Source organism: Mytilinidion resinicola, assembly GCF_010093595.1.
Source record: "Mytilinidion resinicola strain CBS 304.34 unplaced genomic scaffold BDZ99scaffold_1, whole genome shotgun sequence".
Taxonomy (NCBI): Eukaryota; Fungi; Ascomycota; class Dothideomycetes; order Mytilinidiales; family Mytilinidiaceae; genus Mytilinidion; species Mytilinidion resinicola.
In genome coordinates this window covers 612-18985 of record NW_022985437.1, presented here as the reverse complement: position 1 = coordinate 18985, position 18374 = coordinate 612, and the positions used below count along the sequence as shown (strand labels likewise).

Here is an 18374-nt window from a genome sequence, read left to right as displayed (position 1 = left end):
CAAAGGTCTAGCCCTTGTCAATTGTCATTGGCATTAGCTTACAAAGGATAGCTCCACCCATGGATCAACATTTCCCTATTTTCTAATTTCTGGTCGCATTTCGACCCCCTGTAAAAACATGTGCTCGTCTACAGTCTTTATTTTGTCACACGCTATTGAGAAAATGCAGGAATTCCCAGGGAAAAGCGTTGGGTTTAGCATTTCATCGTCGTGGACCGTTGTCTGGACCATCTACTCAAGCTATCTGACAGTCTTAGTGCTTTCCCGCCACATCCAATATCCAGTTAACCACTTCTTGCGGCTTACTAACTATTGGAACATGTCCAGCCTTCAAATATGTAACATCTACGTTCTTGCCGCTTTCCTTCTCAATCAACTCTATTTCCGCTTTTTGGGTCTGTGCTGGAATGCACAGATCCTCTTCACAAAGCAGATATGACACCGGGATGGTCTTGTATCCGGCATGTGTCAACTTGTTGGTAAAACTCACAGATGAGTGTGGAGGGAACTTCCTGATCCACATCTCGCCTTCCTCCTTGGGAATATCCTGAAAGCAGATGGCTGCAGCTTTCGAGACGTCGTTATGGTGCATCCAGCCCTGTTCCTGTATGATGTTAACGGCATGAATGAGCTGAGAGAGAGGGAACCTACGTCTATTCTGAAGTCCATCTTCTGATCCTGCGGTGCGTCCCCTAGTACACTCATCGCGGCAATTCCTACTGCCGGCACCAACGACGTCATATACGCAAGCCTAACAATTCCTCCGCTCTTGCCTTGTTCACGCCTCTCTTCTTTGCTAAGCCCCTTCGTGCTCTCGGTAGTCGGGACACCTCCGTATGAATGTGCGATGAGTATCACATCTTTTCCCTCATCTGCGAGTTTTTCGACCTCTTTTGCAATGAGGGCAGCATCGTCGTACATGGATGGTGGTACTCCTTCCCTAGCAATACCAGCCTTGAGGCCAACGCTGCGCATATGCAGACCGCGTATTGTATAACCTTTAGCTGTCACTGGATCCATTACCGAGTCATAGAACTCCGGAAGCCCAGACGCGCCGGGAATGAGTAGAATCGAGGGCTTGGCCATGTTGGCGAGTTGGAATAGTAGTTGGAAAGAAAACGCGTCTAAAGACAGGAAGAAAAGCTTGCTCAAATGTGGTGCCGGTTTGGCTAATGGGTTTTTGAATGAAAGGCCAAGGCGGAGCGATGAATATGGAACTACGCTCTGGAGGTGCGGCTTTCCATCTACTTATATATTTATTAGATCTTTCCTCGGCGGATGCATTGCCGTATGCCTGGGATCCCGAACATTTTCTGACCTTTCTGACGCTTGGGATAGGTTCCTGACAGTCAGAAAAGCGGGGACGCGATATGAGTCGGGATAGTATGGTGATGAATGCATTTACTCGAGTCAGTAGTCAGTCCTCTAAATGCAAAGATCGAGGAGCTAGCGAATTCTACTAAGGAGGAACTGGAGCGCCCAGAAAATCGGCTTGCTGGCCCGCTCTTTGTCCGAGCAAGAATGCCAACTAGTGGTGTCTCTATGATCGCATAGCCTCTTTGCCTAAGGAGGTGTTGCGGGCAGATATAGCCGCATTAGGAGCCTCTGCTATGAGACTTGATCTACATATTGTTTGCGATCACTAGAATTGCTTATTTAATGAAAGATTTTACGATCCAGCATTCCCTGTATTCCTTTTCAGTCTTACTTTTGTCTGATGCCCAGGAACATGTTCGCGTTCTATAAGGTTGCGCGCAAGCCTGCTGAATTCTCTCTTAAGTAGTAGAGCAAGGTAGGTGACTAAGTAATTCATTGAGAGCAAATCTGTCGCTTTTTCGACTTATGATCAACTTTTATATCCTCCAAGTTACTTCGTGCTAAATGTGATATGGTTCTACGGATTTACCATGCAAAGTATTATCATCGTTGCCGCCCGGCCTGCTGGGTGCTATTTTTGTCTCGAGCACGGCCACCAACAACTTCCCTTGCAACTCCACGAATCTCTCCTCTCTCCACCACCACCCATCCTCACTGACACGCAACCATCGGAAACGACGTAGTTCTTGAGCTATGGACTACGATGAAAATCTTTCAATGTTTTGCAAAGCTTGCCCGATATCTGTTACCTCGAAGAATGTCTGCATAATCATTATACCCTGTGCTATTCATCTCCGATAAAAGTTATCTAATTGCCCACCTCCGGGGCCCAGAACATTACCAGAAATATCACACTCGATTCTGCGCGATCTCTCTCTATTCTAGTTGTCAATGTTGAGGCTGGTATAGCTGATCAATGGTAAAGTGATAGGCAGCTGGGGAAATTCCAGACCGCACCATGTCTGCGATGGCGCGTGGAAGCCGGAAAATCTGTCGGAGAGCGATTTCATTGGTAGGAATGTCTCAAAAATGGACACCCCTCGAAATCTCACCTCAGCCACGTTACCTTCACATGTTTCAAACAGTTGGAACATTGAGTTGCGTCAACGCTAAATGGAGGCTCCAGGATCACTGCATACATTCATTTATGGACAGACCTATCATCATCGTCTGTTTATACCGACAGCCTGGTTTGCTCCACATGCCCTGGCCTGCATGTCTGCCTTATGCACTTGAGCTCCGCCACAGCATTTCCCGGCGATGAGGTATATGAGCTTTGTGGTCGTCTTAAAATTTATCTCTAGATCGAGAATTTCGCTAACCCCAATTTTGCTCCTCAGACTGTTTATTGCTTTACCCGATGAATGCTCAATAATGGATTACTCTCTATTTCTTAATAGTCTATTTCTGCTCTCCCTGTTCTCGACTGCTACATGTTTTTATGTTCCTAAGTTTCGTAAGAGTTGACCATGAGCTCCATTTCTGATTTTCAGCTAACCGCTCAAGCTATTTTCAACTATACCACCGCAGCATTCGGCACGGGGAGTGGGTCGGCGGCCACGCCAACGAATGCACCTGGCTGCGGCTATATTCTTCAGACCACTCAACTATTCTGGTTCGAAGCCCAGACCGCCGCAACGACATCGACGGTCGTTGCAGCAACACATGTAATAATCTTCGATCCCAAGACGAATAAGACCCGAACTTCAGTCAAGCAAAACGATCTTGTATTTCCTCCAACTTCAGTCGCCTCTCCAACATCTGCAGCGGAGACAAACGATGCAGGAACTCGAATCACATCTTTGACATTCTCAGATCCAGTAGCTCGAACTAATTACACAACGGTCATGTAAGATTATTGTTCTGCCGTGGATGATGCCTCGCTTATCATGTTTTTAGCGCTTTTCCTACCGTATATGTCGAGTACAGCAACTCATACTTCCTAGATGCAAATCTCACCGTTCGGAATCATGATGCCACTTCAATAATTCCAGGCAATATCGAGTATCCATTCCCAAGTCATCCTGTGTATCCGCCACCGCCACAGGCATCCCTCATATTCGGAACAGCCACCGCTGATCCCTTTGCGCGCGGCCTGCAATATGAACCTCAGCTCATCGCTCATCAGGAGTCTGACCCAGATTTCTATCAACACGCATTTTCTGATGTGCCCGCTCTTCAGGACTGTGTCTGTGGCGGAGGCAGGCCAGCTTTCGGCGGGAATACTCGACCGCCCGTCTTCGTGAACCCCGCACCCTTCGTGTCCATATTTACCACCACGGCCACGTTCTATGCTACTCTTACAACGGATTCTGCTTCAGTTGGCCAGAGCACTTTAATGGCTTTGGTTCCTCCGGATTCTCCTGCCGCTGCCGGGCCTTCTTCGACAAGTCGCGATGCAGACTCTTCGATAGCGCATATCGAGAGCTTCGCATTGGTTCCGTCTACCTCTACTCCCTCGAGCACACAGGTCCCAGCAAACATCGGTTCAATCGCTGATTCAGCTATCAGTGGCAATGGGCCACATCATGACTCTAGTACCACTGAAGTCGAAGTTATTCGCAGTGTGTCTCATATTCAACCAACAATGTCATCGGTAGATGTAATTGGCAATCTGTTAAGCTCATTGGCTATACCAAATTTTCCTAGGCCAACATCGACAGAGATAGAGGGGGCCCCGGACAGTCCGACAGCAGACACCTCAATGCCTTCAAGTGCTGCAGCGCCACAAGTCTCTCGCGCGCCTGTAAAACCGCCTCCCCAGATCACCGTCGGTACCTACGTCCTATCTCTAGCTCCGAACGCACCACCTATGACAATTTCGGAGCCATTGAGCAACGCAAACCCAACCATTGAATCCTCCTCCGCCGGTAACGCCATTCCCCTCCTAGGGACTGACGCAATCACAGTACCAAATCCTACGACTCCTCTTGGGCCACTGGCTTCGCCCCAGCCAATCATCGTTGATGGACAGACGATTCTCCCCACCACTGCGCCCGAGTTTCTCGTTGGCACAGAAACTCTGGCACCCGGAGGCCCGCGTCTCACAATTGGAAAGACAGTCATCAGTCTCGCAACGAACGGCTTCGGAAAGCCTATAGTAGTGATCGATGGGTCTACCTCGACTGTACAAGCTCCTACAGCTCCTCCGCCCGCGATCACAATTGCTGGCGCAACGGCTACACCACTATCTCAACAGCCCGGCTTGCTTATCTATTCAAAGTCTCTGCTGCCCGGAGGTCCTCCAATTACCTTGGGAACAGGGCCTAGCGCCACGACTGTTAGTCTGGCTACTAATAGCGTGGGTGAAACACTCGTTATTATAGGGACATCTACGTCGACTATAACGCCCTCCCCTTCCACCGCCGCTGGTCTCGTGATTGGAAACATCCATGCTTCTCTTGTCTCCAACAGCATTGTTTATGTTGTAGGTTCGCAGACACTTGCGCTAGGACACCCGATCACGCTGGATAGCACTGCAATTTCTCTCGCAACGAACGCCGCTGGATCAACAGTGCTGTTTGTCGGAACATCGGCTACGACTTTACTTCCGCCCCCAACACCAACTCCATTAGCCGTTCAAACCGCCGTAATGACAACGGCGTCGACTCCGTTGACCGAATATATCGTTGGCTCGCAAACTCTCTTTCCCGGACATCCTATCACGCTGGGAAATGGCAACAGCTCTACCGTGATTGCTCTCACGACCAATAGCGAGGGGAACACAGTACTAGTAGTTAATGGAAGGAGCACTACTCTGGAAGGAGACACTTTGACCAGCACCATCAGCACCACCAGCAGCATCTTGGCAACACCGACAATCACTCTGAGGCCTGTCCCCACCGCGACGGCGATAAAGACAAAGATCATCGCCACCGGATCGGAAGTGCCGGCTACGACTACTTCGCGTAGTCGTGCGCAAGCGTCTTTCCGCAAGTCGGGCATCTTTAATTGGGTATTTGGTATACTTCTTTGGCTGGTCGCAATTTAGGCTTGTGCCACATAATCACATGTGGGTTGGAAACTCTGATAGTTTTCCTTTATGATATCACATGGAAAGCTGTTTTAAAATGAAAGCGCATATCGGGCTATGAATGTAAGGGAGAAGTAGTGAGCGATAAATACGGCAGGCACGTGTCTCCTCGAATACCGCCTCAGTCTTTCTTGGCTCTTTTCTCTCCCTCGTGTAATCATCTTCCTCACGAGTATCAGCTTTCCCACCGCCTTTCATTCAGCATACGTGACATCGAACATTATCCACTTCAATTCGTTACCATCCAATACCACTACTTATTATCATTCACCCGAAACAGCACCGTCCATTAGCTCAGGGTGGAGGAAGCCTAAGGATTTTGCGGTTACTCTCGTGAGTAATGGTTTTCCTCTGACACTTCCGCCTCACTGGCGTGACTGCTTTTGCGTTTCCTGTCTAAGTAAGACTAATTTCGACTAGTGAGATCACACATCCATGTTGATGCTGCCGCAAGCACATACGCACTGAGAAAATCACCTGCTTTAAGCCTTTGTATACTTCACAGAGGAGCAAGGCTCACCGAGGCCTCAGCATCGAATACCTTCACCTACCCACCCTCCTAACATATAGACATGGCCAACAAGAAGAAGGGAAGCCGAGGGAAGGCGATAAAGAGACAACGGAGGTCCAGGAGCGAGCGACTGAAGGAGAGAGAGCTACAGAAGGCGAAAGAGCAAGAGAAGGAGGAGAGAAATCGAAAGAAGGAGAGCGATTACGATGAAGAGCTTGAGGTCGTTGAAGAGAAGCCAACGAAGGAGAAAACCGCCACCAAGGAAAATTCTGCCAGTAGAGAGGACAAGAAAGTGAAAGAGAAGGAAAAAGATAAGCCCATTTCTGAAATCCCCGCAAAGCCTGCCATTACTCCAGACATTGCCTCCGATGTCGAGGGGGACAGTTTCCCTACGCGTGAACACGTACAGGAAGCATTTGAGCATGACAGCTTCACCGAAGGTAAGACGAGCGAGTCTATCCTACGCGCCCTCCTGAACTGTTCTTGACCAGATCCAGCCGCCATCCAGAACCAACTTCTCTCAGAGGAGACAACGAGCAGAGATGCGGGAACGAGGACTCCCGAGAAAAGCGCGCCAACGGGTGACTACACACGTCAATAAGACTCTATTTGCCAGATAGCAGATCCGAGGCCCTCTCAGCGACACAGGATTCTGAGGCTATCATTGAAAAGTACGAAAAGACCCTGCCATCCAAAGACGCCGAAATTCAGCGGCTGGAGGGCCGGAACAAGGCTTTGGAGGTTGCTGTTGCGGAGACATTCGCGGTTCTCAAAGGATCAGAGGCATTGAAGGAAAAGTGCATTCAGAATCTGAAGAAGCAAGTCGAAACACTCGAGCAGTGTATTCTTGATATGATGGAGGAAGCGGCGTGTAGTGGAGTGGTGTTTGGCCCAGGCGGTTCCGATAGTTGTTCAAGGTAATCAAAACTGAATTCCGCACTATCATATTTTCAGCATCATGCTAGCTGCATTAGATGTTGCAATAGGCACCAGAGTGGCATTTCACTGAAGAGAAATCATTCAGGGAGGTTCTTGACGTTATGTTCATATTTTTGATCGCCTATCCGAGGGACCTATGCAGGGTCGAATACCTGCTCAAAACAAGAGAAAGGAAAAGTCATTATCCGCCCATTAAGAAACAGTCATCGAAGTTGCCCGGCAATACAACACTAGGCACCCTCGAATCCTCGGTCTCCGCCAATCACCCCGGTATCCCCCATTAGGTGACCCCAAAGACTCCTTCCGTGCCGAGTGGCACGGTCAACACGGCTATCTGCGTAGCAAATCCAAGTCCATATAGGGCGTAAGCACCGCCGAAGCGACCCCTCGCGTGCGGTTCAAGGCAGCTCGCTGACCTACAATGTCTTCCGCGTCACTTTGCTCGAAAGGGTTGGTCTTTGAAGTCGAAATTGAGGGAACAGGGGCGACCGTCGGAGACTGGAAGGTTAAGGGATACCACAAAACAAGCCGGGACTTACAACTTCTTCATAGCCTTCACCCGTTCCGCCTCCGCCTCCGCCTCAGCCTCAACCTTCTCCGCCAACGCTACTGCGTCCGGGGTGCAGTCGTTCATGACTGCAGCACGCCTCGCCTCCTTCTCCTTGAAATCCTTCTTCTTGCCGCGAATCTTGGCCTGCGCTGCCCTCATCTTGGCCCAGTTCTCGCCGGCCTCTTTGCTCTTCTCCGCTACTTGCTTGGTCAAGTCAATGTTCTTGACCTCCAGCGCTTTCACTTCCTTCCGCAGCGCCTTCAGCTCGTCCTGGTACACCTTGGACTGGCCGTCCTGAACCTTTGATGCCAACTCCATCTCAGAGATCTGTCTCCCTTGGTCCTTGATCATCAGCTTGTCAGCCTCGGTCTGTGACTCGAACTTGGAGACCTTGTCCTCAAGAGCCACAATGAGCGCTCGGTCCGAGATGGCTTGCGAGTCCATCTTCTTAATCTTCGCTTCTTGGACTCCGATCAGCTTCTCCTGGGCCCAGGACTTGGAATCCATTCCGAAATCTTCGCAGTCTGAGACTCAATCGTGCGTTGTTTGGTTTTGGACTGCGTTTCTAGTTGGGTGATTTTTTTCACGTGGGATTGGATGAGCTTCTGCTGGGTAGCGTGCATGACAGACGAAGTTAGGGTACGGCCAAACGATATTTGGTTGAGGGGGGATGATGTCAGGAAGGAGAATAAGACTCGAAGAGGTCGGGGTCGGATGATGTTGTGGTCGAAATCGAGCTAAGGTTTCGGCGAGGCTTGGCGGTGAAAGACACGATTTCGACTCCCAAGGCCACCTGATGCGGAGGAGAAAATACTCCAAGGAGACAATCGCAACCTGTGGAGAGGATGAGAAAGTAAAGTCAAGGTTCCTGTGAGGACGACTTCTTATAGGCAAAAGAAGTTGGCGCACGGACGCAGTGCACGGTGATGTACCGCAGATTGTTACATCATTTACCGTCTTCTATTACAGATTATCCCATCGGACAGGTGAAACTGTTCTCAAAAAATAGGCTGTTGTTATAGTTGGGACGTTGAATTTGAAGGATAGCCGTATACGTAGCTCACGTGCGCGAGACTCACGTGAGCATCATCCACAGTCAGCTCGTCCTTGTGATGGAGCCGACTTCCACTTTAATTCAAGAATTCTAACCTCCTCTCTCACGGAAAGCTCGTCTACGATCTCGCCAGCTTCACAAATTAGGAACACCCGATCCTCAGACTTCCAATACTCCTGGGCTATCACCACTTCGAGGATCCCGCGCTCCGGAAGCATCAACAGCTTCTTCAGCTTCATCGCCGGCTTCCGAAAACCCCTTCCAGAGGTCCGCAACGTCATCGACGCTGACTCAAGCCCGCGAAGACTTACCGAAGGAGCACATGGTTCTGTCAACAACCCTCTACATTACCTCGACGTCAACGATTTGTGCGAACCCTGTGACACGGAAGTAGCTCGCTCAGAGAACAGAATCCACGCCGCCGCGCGGAAGCCGCTCACCGCTTGAGGAAGCCTCGCTATCAATAAATACCATTTACGTCCCTTCCTTATCCGAATCTACTTTCCCTTGATGTCCTTCATCTTCGACGCTTACATCAAACCCACGGCTACATCCAGCCCCTCGATGCCAGCGTCAGCCTGAGCAAGTTACGTTTCAAGCCATCCCCCTCTTTGCAAGCTATCATCGTCTTGAGAGCTGCCATCGCTTTGCAGAACTCCCTCCTTCTAGGGTCTTTGGAGGCCTGCGGACGGTTACATTGAACGGCCTACCTGCGCGTGCGGGCCACATTGGTATGGGCACGCATGGTTTTAACCGCGCGAACATTAAATTTAAGTCCCAATGCTCGTGTATAGAGGAAAATTCCGTCCACAACATCCGAAACACGCTCTCTTACCACCAACGACTTCGCTCTCTTCATCGACGATCTGCAGAGGTTCTCGATCACACATCCATCCGAAGACAACTCCACCTCCTTTCCATCTCTTGCTTCATTCTATCAATCAGGGCATCTTCAAAAGCTGCTACTGGCCGGGCCGCTGGCAGACAAATTTGCGGGTGGCCTACCTGAACTGCTGGAGTTTTCCATGGCGCGACTTTGGATCAAGAGGCATTTTGGACAATCCGGCCCACATCCGCATGCGAAGACTCAGGTTGAAAATTGATGTGAACTCTGTCTTATTTCGGGGGCCCGAAGGCCAAACTATATACTACGTAGGAAGTGACTGTATGCATAGGCAGAAGCACTAATTGGAGGCAGCAGTAGGCAGCATTAGGCAGGGTAGGCCACCGTACCCCAACCCCTCTCTGTAGAAGTTGTAACTGGCTAGGCATGTAGGCAGCTACTATGCCAGCAACTCCAAGTCTGTACGTAGGTGACCGTGAACCGTATGAGTTGTTGATCCTAGGTTGTAGCTGTTACAACCCGAGTCGAAGCCTGTCGGTCAGATCCGAGCTCAAGCAGATCTTCCGCTTCCCAACAAGGCTAGTCGTAATATGGGTAGCTGGCCGATAGCCTGTACACCTTGCCGACCAAGACATTTGCAAAAAGGTAAGTGAAATTTAAGCCAAGGCTGCCACAGTCGGGTCCAAGGCTCCTGGCTGGTTTTAGCTGTAGCAGAGACAGTGTGGGAAATCGGACTGGCTAATCTGGCACAAGAGGACGGCCGCGGCTGATAACGATGCAAGAGGAATTTCTCTGAGGGAACTTTCTGTCCCGGACGGCCAAGGCTACAGCAGAGATCCCTAGGCTTGGCTCGCTGCGGAACTGTCCCCCAAGCTCAAGGCGACCGAAACATCATCTCCTGACTCATTATCGCTATCCAAGTCCCGTAGCCATTCATGCTCCCAAATATCGCGATCCTCTTCCTCTCCCTTTGAATAAGGCCCATTTGAAGATGTCTTGTGTCGCCATTCGAGAGACTTGTTCTGACAAGTTGGCCTGCGTAACACTTGTATCCGTGCGAAGAGATGGCAATAACGCTACTAACGGGTAAGAGACTCTACTAGGATGTACGAAAATGCCAATGTCTTCAAGAGACCTCCCACTCTTCAATCGCTAATTCTAATGGCTGTAACTTAAGTTGTGTCGACAAGCCTAACTCTCTGCATCCATCTTGGTGAGATAAAGAAGACGTAGTTCATCTTCACGGCGCATTATCTGTTGACCCTTATCGTTTAGTGTGATATGAATTTCGTTGTAAAGGTTTGGCGAGTCCATAAATGACTGTGGAGACTGCGTCCAGACTGCTGCTTCAGGAGAAGTTGGTGGTAGATAGTTAAGAAGTCTGATGATTTTTGGCAGTAGTCCAGTGATTGCTGAACCCAGCTATAAAGGCCCGAGGTTTGGCCTGCGGATTGCCATTATTTTAACAATAATTGTATTCATTGATTGAAGGGATAATATTGTTGATTATTGGGTGCAGCTACTCGCTAGCGACGTTACACTCCACGTCAGGTTCCCAAAATGTCCCACATAAAGCGGAAGATATTACATTAGGCATACAGCTTAACGCTATATAGTATGGCAGGTGCCCCTTACAGACAAGTGGCCTAGAGTCCTCCAATGCCAGTGCAAACTTGGGTAGAGTATTGCGCGCTTGCACGAATGCGATCTTCTCTTTCAGTGTGTTGGTTTTGGGCAATCATCTGTGTCTGCTATTAGCCATCACGAAGCTATTGGAGGCAAACCGATTGATATTATTGGTACGCGGGCGGTAGGATGCAGGCGATTTGGGTGGAAGTTGGTTGGGTAAGCGGATGGTTGATTGGGGTAGGCAGACAGTTGATTGAGGGGGGCAGGGAAACACGTACGGCGTTGGTACTGGGGGATGTTTTCCCCACGGTATTATGAGGTGGTTTCGTGTGGGAGAGGGTATTAGTGCAATGGAGTGAAGGAGCAGTTGTGCGGCTCGGCGCTTGCCAAGCCCTATTCTTTCTCCATGTGCTCAAATGTGGCGGTGCAACGCCACAAGCTGGACCGGGCACGTCCGCTGTCTGCGTTGCTCAGCAACCAAGGGCATCATCAATAATTATCCTTCGAAGTATGGGCGTTTCAACGCAACAACGCCTTCAAATCAACATCCATTCCCTCCACAATGACAAACGTCCTCCAGAAGCCACCGAATCCTAGCGATAGCCCTTTCATGCGACACTCCGCCGACCGTCCAACCAGCTCCGGCACCGACATCGCAGCCTGGGTACTCGGACTTAGTACATGCACCGAGCTGTCTGATCCAGATGAGCTTCCCACACCACAAAACCAACAACCTCCGCATTACGCTCGCCGATCTTCCCCTCGTGGCCGCATCACCGATACCGTGATGAAGCGTGCGCTCGCTAGCCTTGACCCAGATGAGCTTGCAGACGACAGCGTACATGTCTCCAAGCGCTGGAAGCCGCACAATACCGACGAGTGTGCATTCAAACGTCGCAGGTTGGATACGCCGCCACTTACACAAGAGACACTTGACAAGCTCCACTGTACCTCAGACTCGCTAGGGGAGTTGGAAGCTGGCTGCGCTCAGTCCATTCAGCAGTGGGCCGCTGAGTGTGAAAACGGCGAGCTCGAGATGCCTCTCTCACCAGCACCCAGCGTCACGCCCTCAAGGGATAGTCGACGAAGAATAGCAAAACAGGTTCAACGACAGCGCTCCTCGAGTCCGGTCAAAAAAGCAAACAGCCCGCAATACCGGGCGATGAACATGGCGGATGCGAACGTGTTCGTGGACCACTTCCCTGAAGCTCCTGCAAAGGTCGAGGAACAAATTGAACGCGTCTTTGGCGGGAACGCATGGGCAGCCAGCCAGCGGACGGCAATTGAAGAGCTGGCGAGGCATTATTGCCAGGAATCGAGAGTGTTGGCAAAGAAATGCGCCGGGGAGAATGAGTGGAGGAGTCACTTGTTTCTGGGCTTGCTACAGCCACTTAACAGACTTGAACCAGAGGTTCTGATGCTTAGTGCATCTGAGAAACGTGAGTCTGCGGCTTTAATTTTGCACGTATAGTTTGAGCGGATATTAACCGCGACTCGGATAGCATGGATACCGGAACTCAAACCAACAGCACCGTCACCTTATGATTTCATTCCTCGACATACACCCCTCATCCTTCAACAGGGCGTAGCGCAAATTTCAAACCATGCCGACACCAACTTAGCCACACCCCAGACTCAGCGGACCGGCTCAGTCCTCTCAAACACTCCCATATTCAGCATGCCCTCCACTGCTCCCAGCGATACCTCCGAGAGTCCGAACAGTCTCTCGACACCAAAACCAGATATTACTCTCGGCCTAGCGCACACATCCTTCACCCCTATGCAAAAAACCGTCTTGATGCTGCTGCAAGACGACTGCCGCGTCCTGAGCGAACCACACCAAGCACAAATCGGTCTGCGCTTCCCCTTCCTTGTTATTGAGAGTAAAGGCGGCGCAGCAGGCGGGAATCTGATTGGGGCGCAAAATCAAGCTGCGGTAGATGGAGCCTGTGCTCTTAGTATCCTTGAGGATTTGCGATGTGTTGTCGCACGGATAATGTCCCAGTCCGACTTTGTCCAGTACAACCAAGAAAACATAGCTATGAAACAAGCCGAAGAAGATAAGGTGCCGGTATTTCTGTTCTCCGTCACAACAGAGGGCCCCCTGCACGAAATATGGGTGCACTACCGGGTCGGTGAGGCATACCATATAACGTGTTGCCGCGCTTGGCGGACGACGCGATGGGAGGATGCAAGAGAGTTCGTGCAGACGTTGGCGAGGATTGTGGAATGGGGTAAGAGAGGGTTTAGGGAGGGTATTCTTAATATACTGGGACAGATTGAAGAGGCTGTGCTTGGAGGTGTTTTGACGAGGATGGATGAAAGTTTAGTAATGAGCTAGGATAAATATGTGTGATTCTTTAAACTTATATTAATCTCCGAAGTCATATTTTGTAATATCTAGTGACAGATACGCCTAGTAAACTATTAAATCAGCCTTACCTTTTAAAGATGTCCCCGAGCACGCTTTTAGGGCTTCTAAATTAAACGACCAGTGCACCGAGCAGAATCTCTGGAAAACAGCTGCTTTGCTGCGTGGCTCTGTGTAGTACGAGCTGGGCTTTTCGAGACTCCTCGATGCCCATCGGTGCAAACATCCGCCGATATCTGAGAGAAGTCAGGGTGGTGCTCTTGGTAGCTGTAGCCCGCGGAGCCAGGGATTGCATTTGTAGGCAGGACAATCTTTGGAGATTTGGAGTCACGAGTGAGCCCTGGGCCAGCGGCAAAACAGCCAAAGTGTTGTTAGCATGCGCTGCCTTTAATATATGTCTTAACCGGTTTGGAGGGTCTGACATCTCTCTCGTTGGGAGGTGTGTCAGGGTCTCGTTGGGAAGCCGGAATCTCGTTGGAAGAGTTAGCAATGGCCGTGTGGTTGGAGTTTTGCCCCCTTTTCGTTGGAAGCACTCGAGCTAAGAGAGAGCAGGCCATCATTAGGGCATTGCAACGGATCACAACATCTCCGAGGACTTGGAAGGCATGGTGATGGGTTGGGACGCTGCGTAGATTTAATTAATTAAGCATATATACATACGAACAAAATGCGGTCCTCCAACTTGATTAAATCATAGCATCTGAAATGCCTGAAACTCCCTCGACGCCAGCACAGCCGAGGCGGAGGGCCTTTCGCCCGGATTGACCACTAACATGAGACGAAGAAGGTCCCTCAACTGCTCTGGTATCTCCACCTTTTGGGTCTCCTTCTCGAAAGGCGAGATCGCTTGCGGGATTGGCTCCTCTTCACTGAAACGTATAGCAAATTCGACTGCGGATTTGAGGGTATGGCGCTCAACCTCGTCAGGAGTGGGAATATACCAGTTAGGAAAGAGCCGTTTGATCTTTGACATACACCAAGCCTCGTTGACGAAAGGATGTGGGCTGTCCCCCGCGCCTAAGACACCAGGCTTGATCCAGCAAAGCAGCATCGCGGCAACTGCCCAGATCTGCGATGGCTTAGTGCACGCCTGGCCTAGGAAGACTTCAGGGGCGCGCATGGCGTATGGCTGGGCGTTGAAAAAATGGCCGGCCGGAACAACTGTAAGCGTGTCAGTAAAAGCGTCTGTTTCGTCTAGCAATACTTGCTTACCGAGTCCTAAGTCTCCTACTTTAGCGATAACACGGCCAGCCTCAATGCCAGAAAGCAGGATATTGGCGGGTTTATAGTCCAGGCTAATTAGCGGATGCCAACTTTTTAAGATCAGATACTATACCTGTATTCACATATTGTTGGCCGTCTAGAATGTTGCAACTAGTCAACATTTCCTTTAGGACCGTCTTGATGAGGGCGTAGGTGTGCATGTTAGGCTGGTATTTCACATCTGCAAGAGTGGTGTCCAGCCATTCTAAAGCGATGGTGCGGTTGTCAATTACATCGTACATTTGCCGGAAGCACTTGGCCGAGGCGACACCGGGAAGGAGATAACTCTGACATTCACGGTCCAGGTTTTCCGTGGCAATTTCATCGTTAGGCGAAGCTTTTTTGATGATAGCCCTGGGTGGCTGAGTTAGTGTCAGAATTTGGACATAGTTAATGCAACACAACGAACCATTGGGGGGCATTGGGGGCATTCTCGCGTGGAACGACCTTGGCTTTGAAGACGGCGGATGCGTGTGTGTTATCTCCTTTAACAGTACCTACGATGCGGTAGTCCCAATGGGCGCCTTGAAGGTGTCCAGGAGCAAGAGACGACATGGTTCTTGATAAAGAGTTCCTTGCAGCAGGGAAATTCGGAAGGACGAGTGGGCGCATTGTGAGAATGTAAAAGGTGAAGAGGTTCAGCAGATGGCAGGTTTATTTATGTGGGTGTGGGTCCGCCGAGACCTGAACCCGGCCCCAACGCTCCAACCAGAATAGCCTAGAGCTATAGGCAATTACTAAGAGTCTATAATACTAACTTAGCTAGACGCCTTTGCTAACTGTATGATCCTGCTTGAGATACCCCAATTAGTATTTATCACTTCATGCCTAATCAACAAGCTCGTCGTCGGTCGCAGATTTCTTGACCTCGATCGGGATCCCCATCAGCCGTGGGATGCGGGCAGTGCAATGAAAAGGGGGAATGAGGAAGAGCTGGAGAAGAGAGTGGCGGTGGTTGGATGAGTCGACGTCGCGGATAGTGATGATGGAGTGTTCGTACAGCTTTGGAAATTTTGGAGTAGGATACCAGGGAGAGCATGAATAGGCGACTAGTCTGCGGCGATATATACACGTATTTCCAATGCGCCAGCGATGAACAGACATTAATAAGGCAGGAATAGGTAATTAGGTTTTATGTTAGGGGACTGATAATCTCACACCCCCTAATCCCTCCACGCACACCCCCTTTTTGCTATTCGCACACCCCCTCCCTCCCCCTATCGCTTCACCACCTTCTGATTGGCTCGGAGGGCTACTCCGGAGCCTCTAATTCGCTCGCTTAACTTGCTCTCTTATTCCGAAATGCTCTCTGCAAATGCGGCCATGTACACCACAAGCAATTACATAGCCATATAGCCTCACGTATAGCCTCACGTATAGCCTTATATACGAGCTCACGTACGGCTGTATATACAGCTGCACAAATCGGAAAGGTTGCGCTGTAAAACGGAGAGGCTATATAGCCATGCCGATTCATATAGCCGTACGTATAGCCTCACGTACAAGCTCACGTACGGTCTCGCGTATAGCATCACGTGCGGAGAGAGACGTGAAGATGAATGCCCGGAGGAAGCTTCCGGTCCCTCCGAGCCAATCAGAATATCAGATGAGAGGGGGGGTGTGTGGTTACTCAAAAGGTGACGGAGTACGTATTCCTAGCCAGCTAGCCTACGGAGTGTGGTACGGCTAGCGTCGGCTACCTTAATATAGAACACGGTTCCTATATTTAGCCCTCACAGTTCTACGGTACGGCTACGTAAGCCTCCACACACAGGAGTATATATACGGCGTACGTAGCCTAGATAGATGCTCATCCAATACATCACTTACCTCGTTCAATGCATTGTTTCACCTCCATCCTCAAAAGGGGGTGTGCGTTTACCTGTCCCCATTATATATATAGATAAAAAGTAGGTAATCGGGTCTCAGCCGCCAGAGCTCGTAATGCCGCCACTAGGAACCAAGACAACCGACACAATTTAGCTGCCCAGCCACTGCCCGATTCCGTCATTCCAAAGGGCGGAATAATACCAATCTCGAGTCCGCTGAGTATGTTAAGTGCTACAACATCTGCTCGTACCGCAACCAATGTACCAGCGATGCAGGCGCCGCAACCCGTCACAGCCACTTTTCTGGGCTCCAAGAGTATTCCAACTCAAAAGATGGATGGCATGCTCGATTCTACATTCACCTCTGCAATCATGACAGCACCTTCACCTCCTTTGCCAGTGCACAGTCACCATCTCTCTGGGAGCTCGAAGTGGGCCAACCCACACCCAAATACAATCTAGCTTCAGCCAGGTGTCTCTTCGTCCGCTTCCCCAAACATTTTCCGCCAGTGCACTGGTAAACAGAAAATTGGTGGGATTGGGGCCTCGAAATATGCCAGTTGAGGAGCATAGTAGGTAGCATGCTTTTTTCCGTTGATGGGAGGTAGCGAAGTGTCCTCACTCAAACGGTGACATTTGGATGCAAGATTCACGGGAATAATTCTTGCTGGTATTTGGGAGATAATCCTCTGGCTTCCCTTTGCTTATATCATGAGTGTGTGCTTTGGGTTGCGTTTCCTTTCTTTCTGATGTTTATTCCACTCTCCCGCTAGTGCATGCGGCGAAGTGTCTTCGACCTCACACGGGTAGGCACCCTACGTGGGCCTAGAGGGGGAAAAGGAGATTTGAGATCACCTGCAAGACATCCTGTACTTACAAAACCGTGTTTTGTTTCTGTCATGTTGAGGTCTTTCTATGGATACTCACAGTAATACAAATTTCACTTTAAACTTCATACCTTTGGCTCATGTGATAACCTGATTCTTGTGTACACAGTACTAGCAGTGTAAGCCAGAAGAACAGGCGCGCAGCTATAGCACTGATCGGTCTCTAATATTGTTCGTTCGACGCCGCTGTGCGGAGTATCCAGCGTGGTTAGTAAACGGGCGGCCGGCTTAACTAGATAGCAGATTGATTGGATTGTTATATATATAATTGAGTTTGATTGATTGGATTGATTAGATTTTGGTTTGAACTGGTTTGATCCAGATTGACAAATAAGTGAATTCGATCGCGCTTAGCCTAAACAGGTAAGGTATCAGATCCCCGGAGTTCTGCCGGCCTAGCCGGGAGAACACGTCTTGCCAGCCTCATTAACCACGGCCCCAGCGCCCCCTCCAGCACCTCCACAATGACGAGATGAGCTTAAACGGACGACGGGAATCGATTTATACAGGTCGAATTACGTCTTACGCGAATTACTGGGTCTACTAGGCTTCAAAAATGCGCCCCTTTGGTACTCCGCCCGACGTTCCCAAGGGAGATCCCAAACCCCCCCCTTCACCTAGAACTCACCACCATGGTACTCTCACGTCGCTCTTTACTCTGGGGCACTCTGTAGTCTCATCCATGGGTGTAGTTCGCGAGCCGTCTTATTATTAGGCTCATAGGAATTTATATGACGAAGTTATGTCTATAAAAATCCGGTCCAATTTGTATACATCCTTTCCGTTTTATACAACACCAATCGGATCAATCGGATCAATCTCCGTTTGAGGTTTGATTGGCTAGAGGAATGATTGATTGGATTAAATAGAAGTGATATTAGTAAACCGGCCGTCAATCCGATTGAAGATTGGCCGGTTTACTAACCACGCTGGGAGTATCCCAGCTAAGAGGAAGCCGGCCGGCTTAAAAATAGTCTGACTTTGAATGTATAAGGAAAGGATGAGGACATTGATATACAACTGCTCAGGAATGACTCTCGCTCGGCCAATACCACTGTGCGAAGAAGCACAGCTGGTAGGTACCTAG

At 49.9% G+C, this 18374-nt stretch overlaps 6 protein-coding genes across 6 annotated transcripts; 2 read left to right on the top strand and 4 right to left on the bottom strand.

The window, feature by feature from the left end:
- Positions 1–17: 17 nt before the first annotated feature.
- On the bottom strand, positions 18–1240 carry BDZ99DRAFT_165 (alpha/beta-hydrolase). The gene is made up of 2 exons (XM_033712902.1): positions 652–1240; positions 18–604 (listed from the first exon to the last, which is right to left on the bottom strand). Exons 1-2 carry the CDS (start codon positions 1084–1086, stop codon positions 254–256), a joined length of 786 nt encoding a protein of 261 aa, XP_033583685.1. The 5' UTR covers positions 1087–1240; the 3' UTR covers positions 18–253.
- Positions 1241–5982: 4742 nt separating this feature from the next.
- BDZ99DRAFT_513001 (uncharacterized protein) lies at positions 5983–6842 on the top strand (the record flags this gene model as incomplete). The annotated part of the gene is made up of 3 exons (XM_033724667.1): positions 5983–6361; positions 6413–6502; positions 6562–6842. The coding sequence occupies 3 exons, from the start codon at positions 5983–5985 to the stop codon at positions 6840–6842; spliced, it is 750 nt and encodes a 249-aa protein (XP_033583684.1).
- Positions 6843–7270: 428 nt separating this feature from the next.
- BDZ99DRAFT_86 (uncharacterized protein) lies at positions 7271–8207 on the bottom strand. The gene has a single exon (XM_033728972.1). It carries the CDS (start codon positions 7915–7917, stop codon positions 7396–7398), a length of 522 nt encoding a protein of 173 aa, XP_033583683.1. The 5' UTR covers positions 7918–8207; the 3' UTR covers positions 7271–7395.
- Positions 8208–9549: 1342 nt separating this feature from the next.
- Positions 9550–9833, bottom strand: BDZ99DRAFT_456533 (uncharacterized protein). Its single transcript, XM_033718481.1, has one exon. The coding sequence runs from the start codon at positions 9734–9736 to the stop codon at positions 9581–9583; it is 156 nt and encodes a 51-aa protein (XP_033583682.1). The 5' UTR covers positions 9737–9833; the 3' UTR covers positions 9550–9580.
- A 1891-nt stretch (positions 9834–11724) lies between these two features.
- On the top strand, positions 11725–13278 carry BDZ99DRAFT_373539 (uncharacterized protein; the record flags this gene model as incomplete). Its single annotated transcript, XM_033714876.1, has 2 exons — positions 11725–12376; positions 12440–13278. The coding sequence occupies 2 exons, from the start codon at positions 11725–11727 to the stop codon at positions 13276–13278; spliced, it is 1491 nt and encodes a 496-aa protein (XP_033583681.1).
- Positions 13279–13999: 721 nt separating this feature from the next.
- BDZ99DRAFT_375363 (uncharacterized protein) lies at positions 14000–15183 on the bottom strand (the record flags this gene model as incomplete). The annotated part of the gene is given in 4 exon segments (XM_033714972.1): positions 14000–14469; positions 14521–14603; positions 14623–14925; positions 14981–15183. The coding sequence occupies 4 exon segments, from the start codon at positions 15181–15183 to the stop codon at positions 14000–14002; spliced, it is 1059 nt and encodes a 352-aa protein (XP_033583680.1).
- Positions 15184–18374: the final 3191 nt, after the last annotated feature.

Bases quoted from the DNA above. Each gene is read 5' to 3' on its own strand.
- BDZ99DRAFT_456533 (XM_033718481.1), bottom strand. From the start codon at position 9,736: ATGCCTAGCCAGTTACAACTTCTACAGAGAGGGGTTGGGGTACGGTGG.
- BDZ99DRAFT_86 (XM_033728972.1), bottom strand. From the start codon at position 7,917: ATGGATTCCAAGTCCTGGGCCCAGGAGAAGCTGATCGGAGTCCAAGAA.
- BDZ99DRAFT_165 (XM_033712902.1), bottom strand. From the start codon at position 1,086: ATGGCCAAGCCCTCGATTCTACTCATTCCCGGCGCGTCTGGGCTTCCG. The intron at 605-651 runs GTAGGTTCCCTC...AACATCATACAG, and splicing joins AGATGGACTTCAGAATAGAC to GAACAGGGCTGGATGCACCA.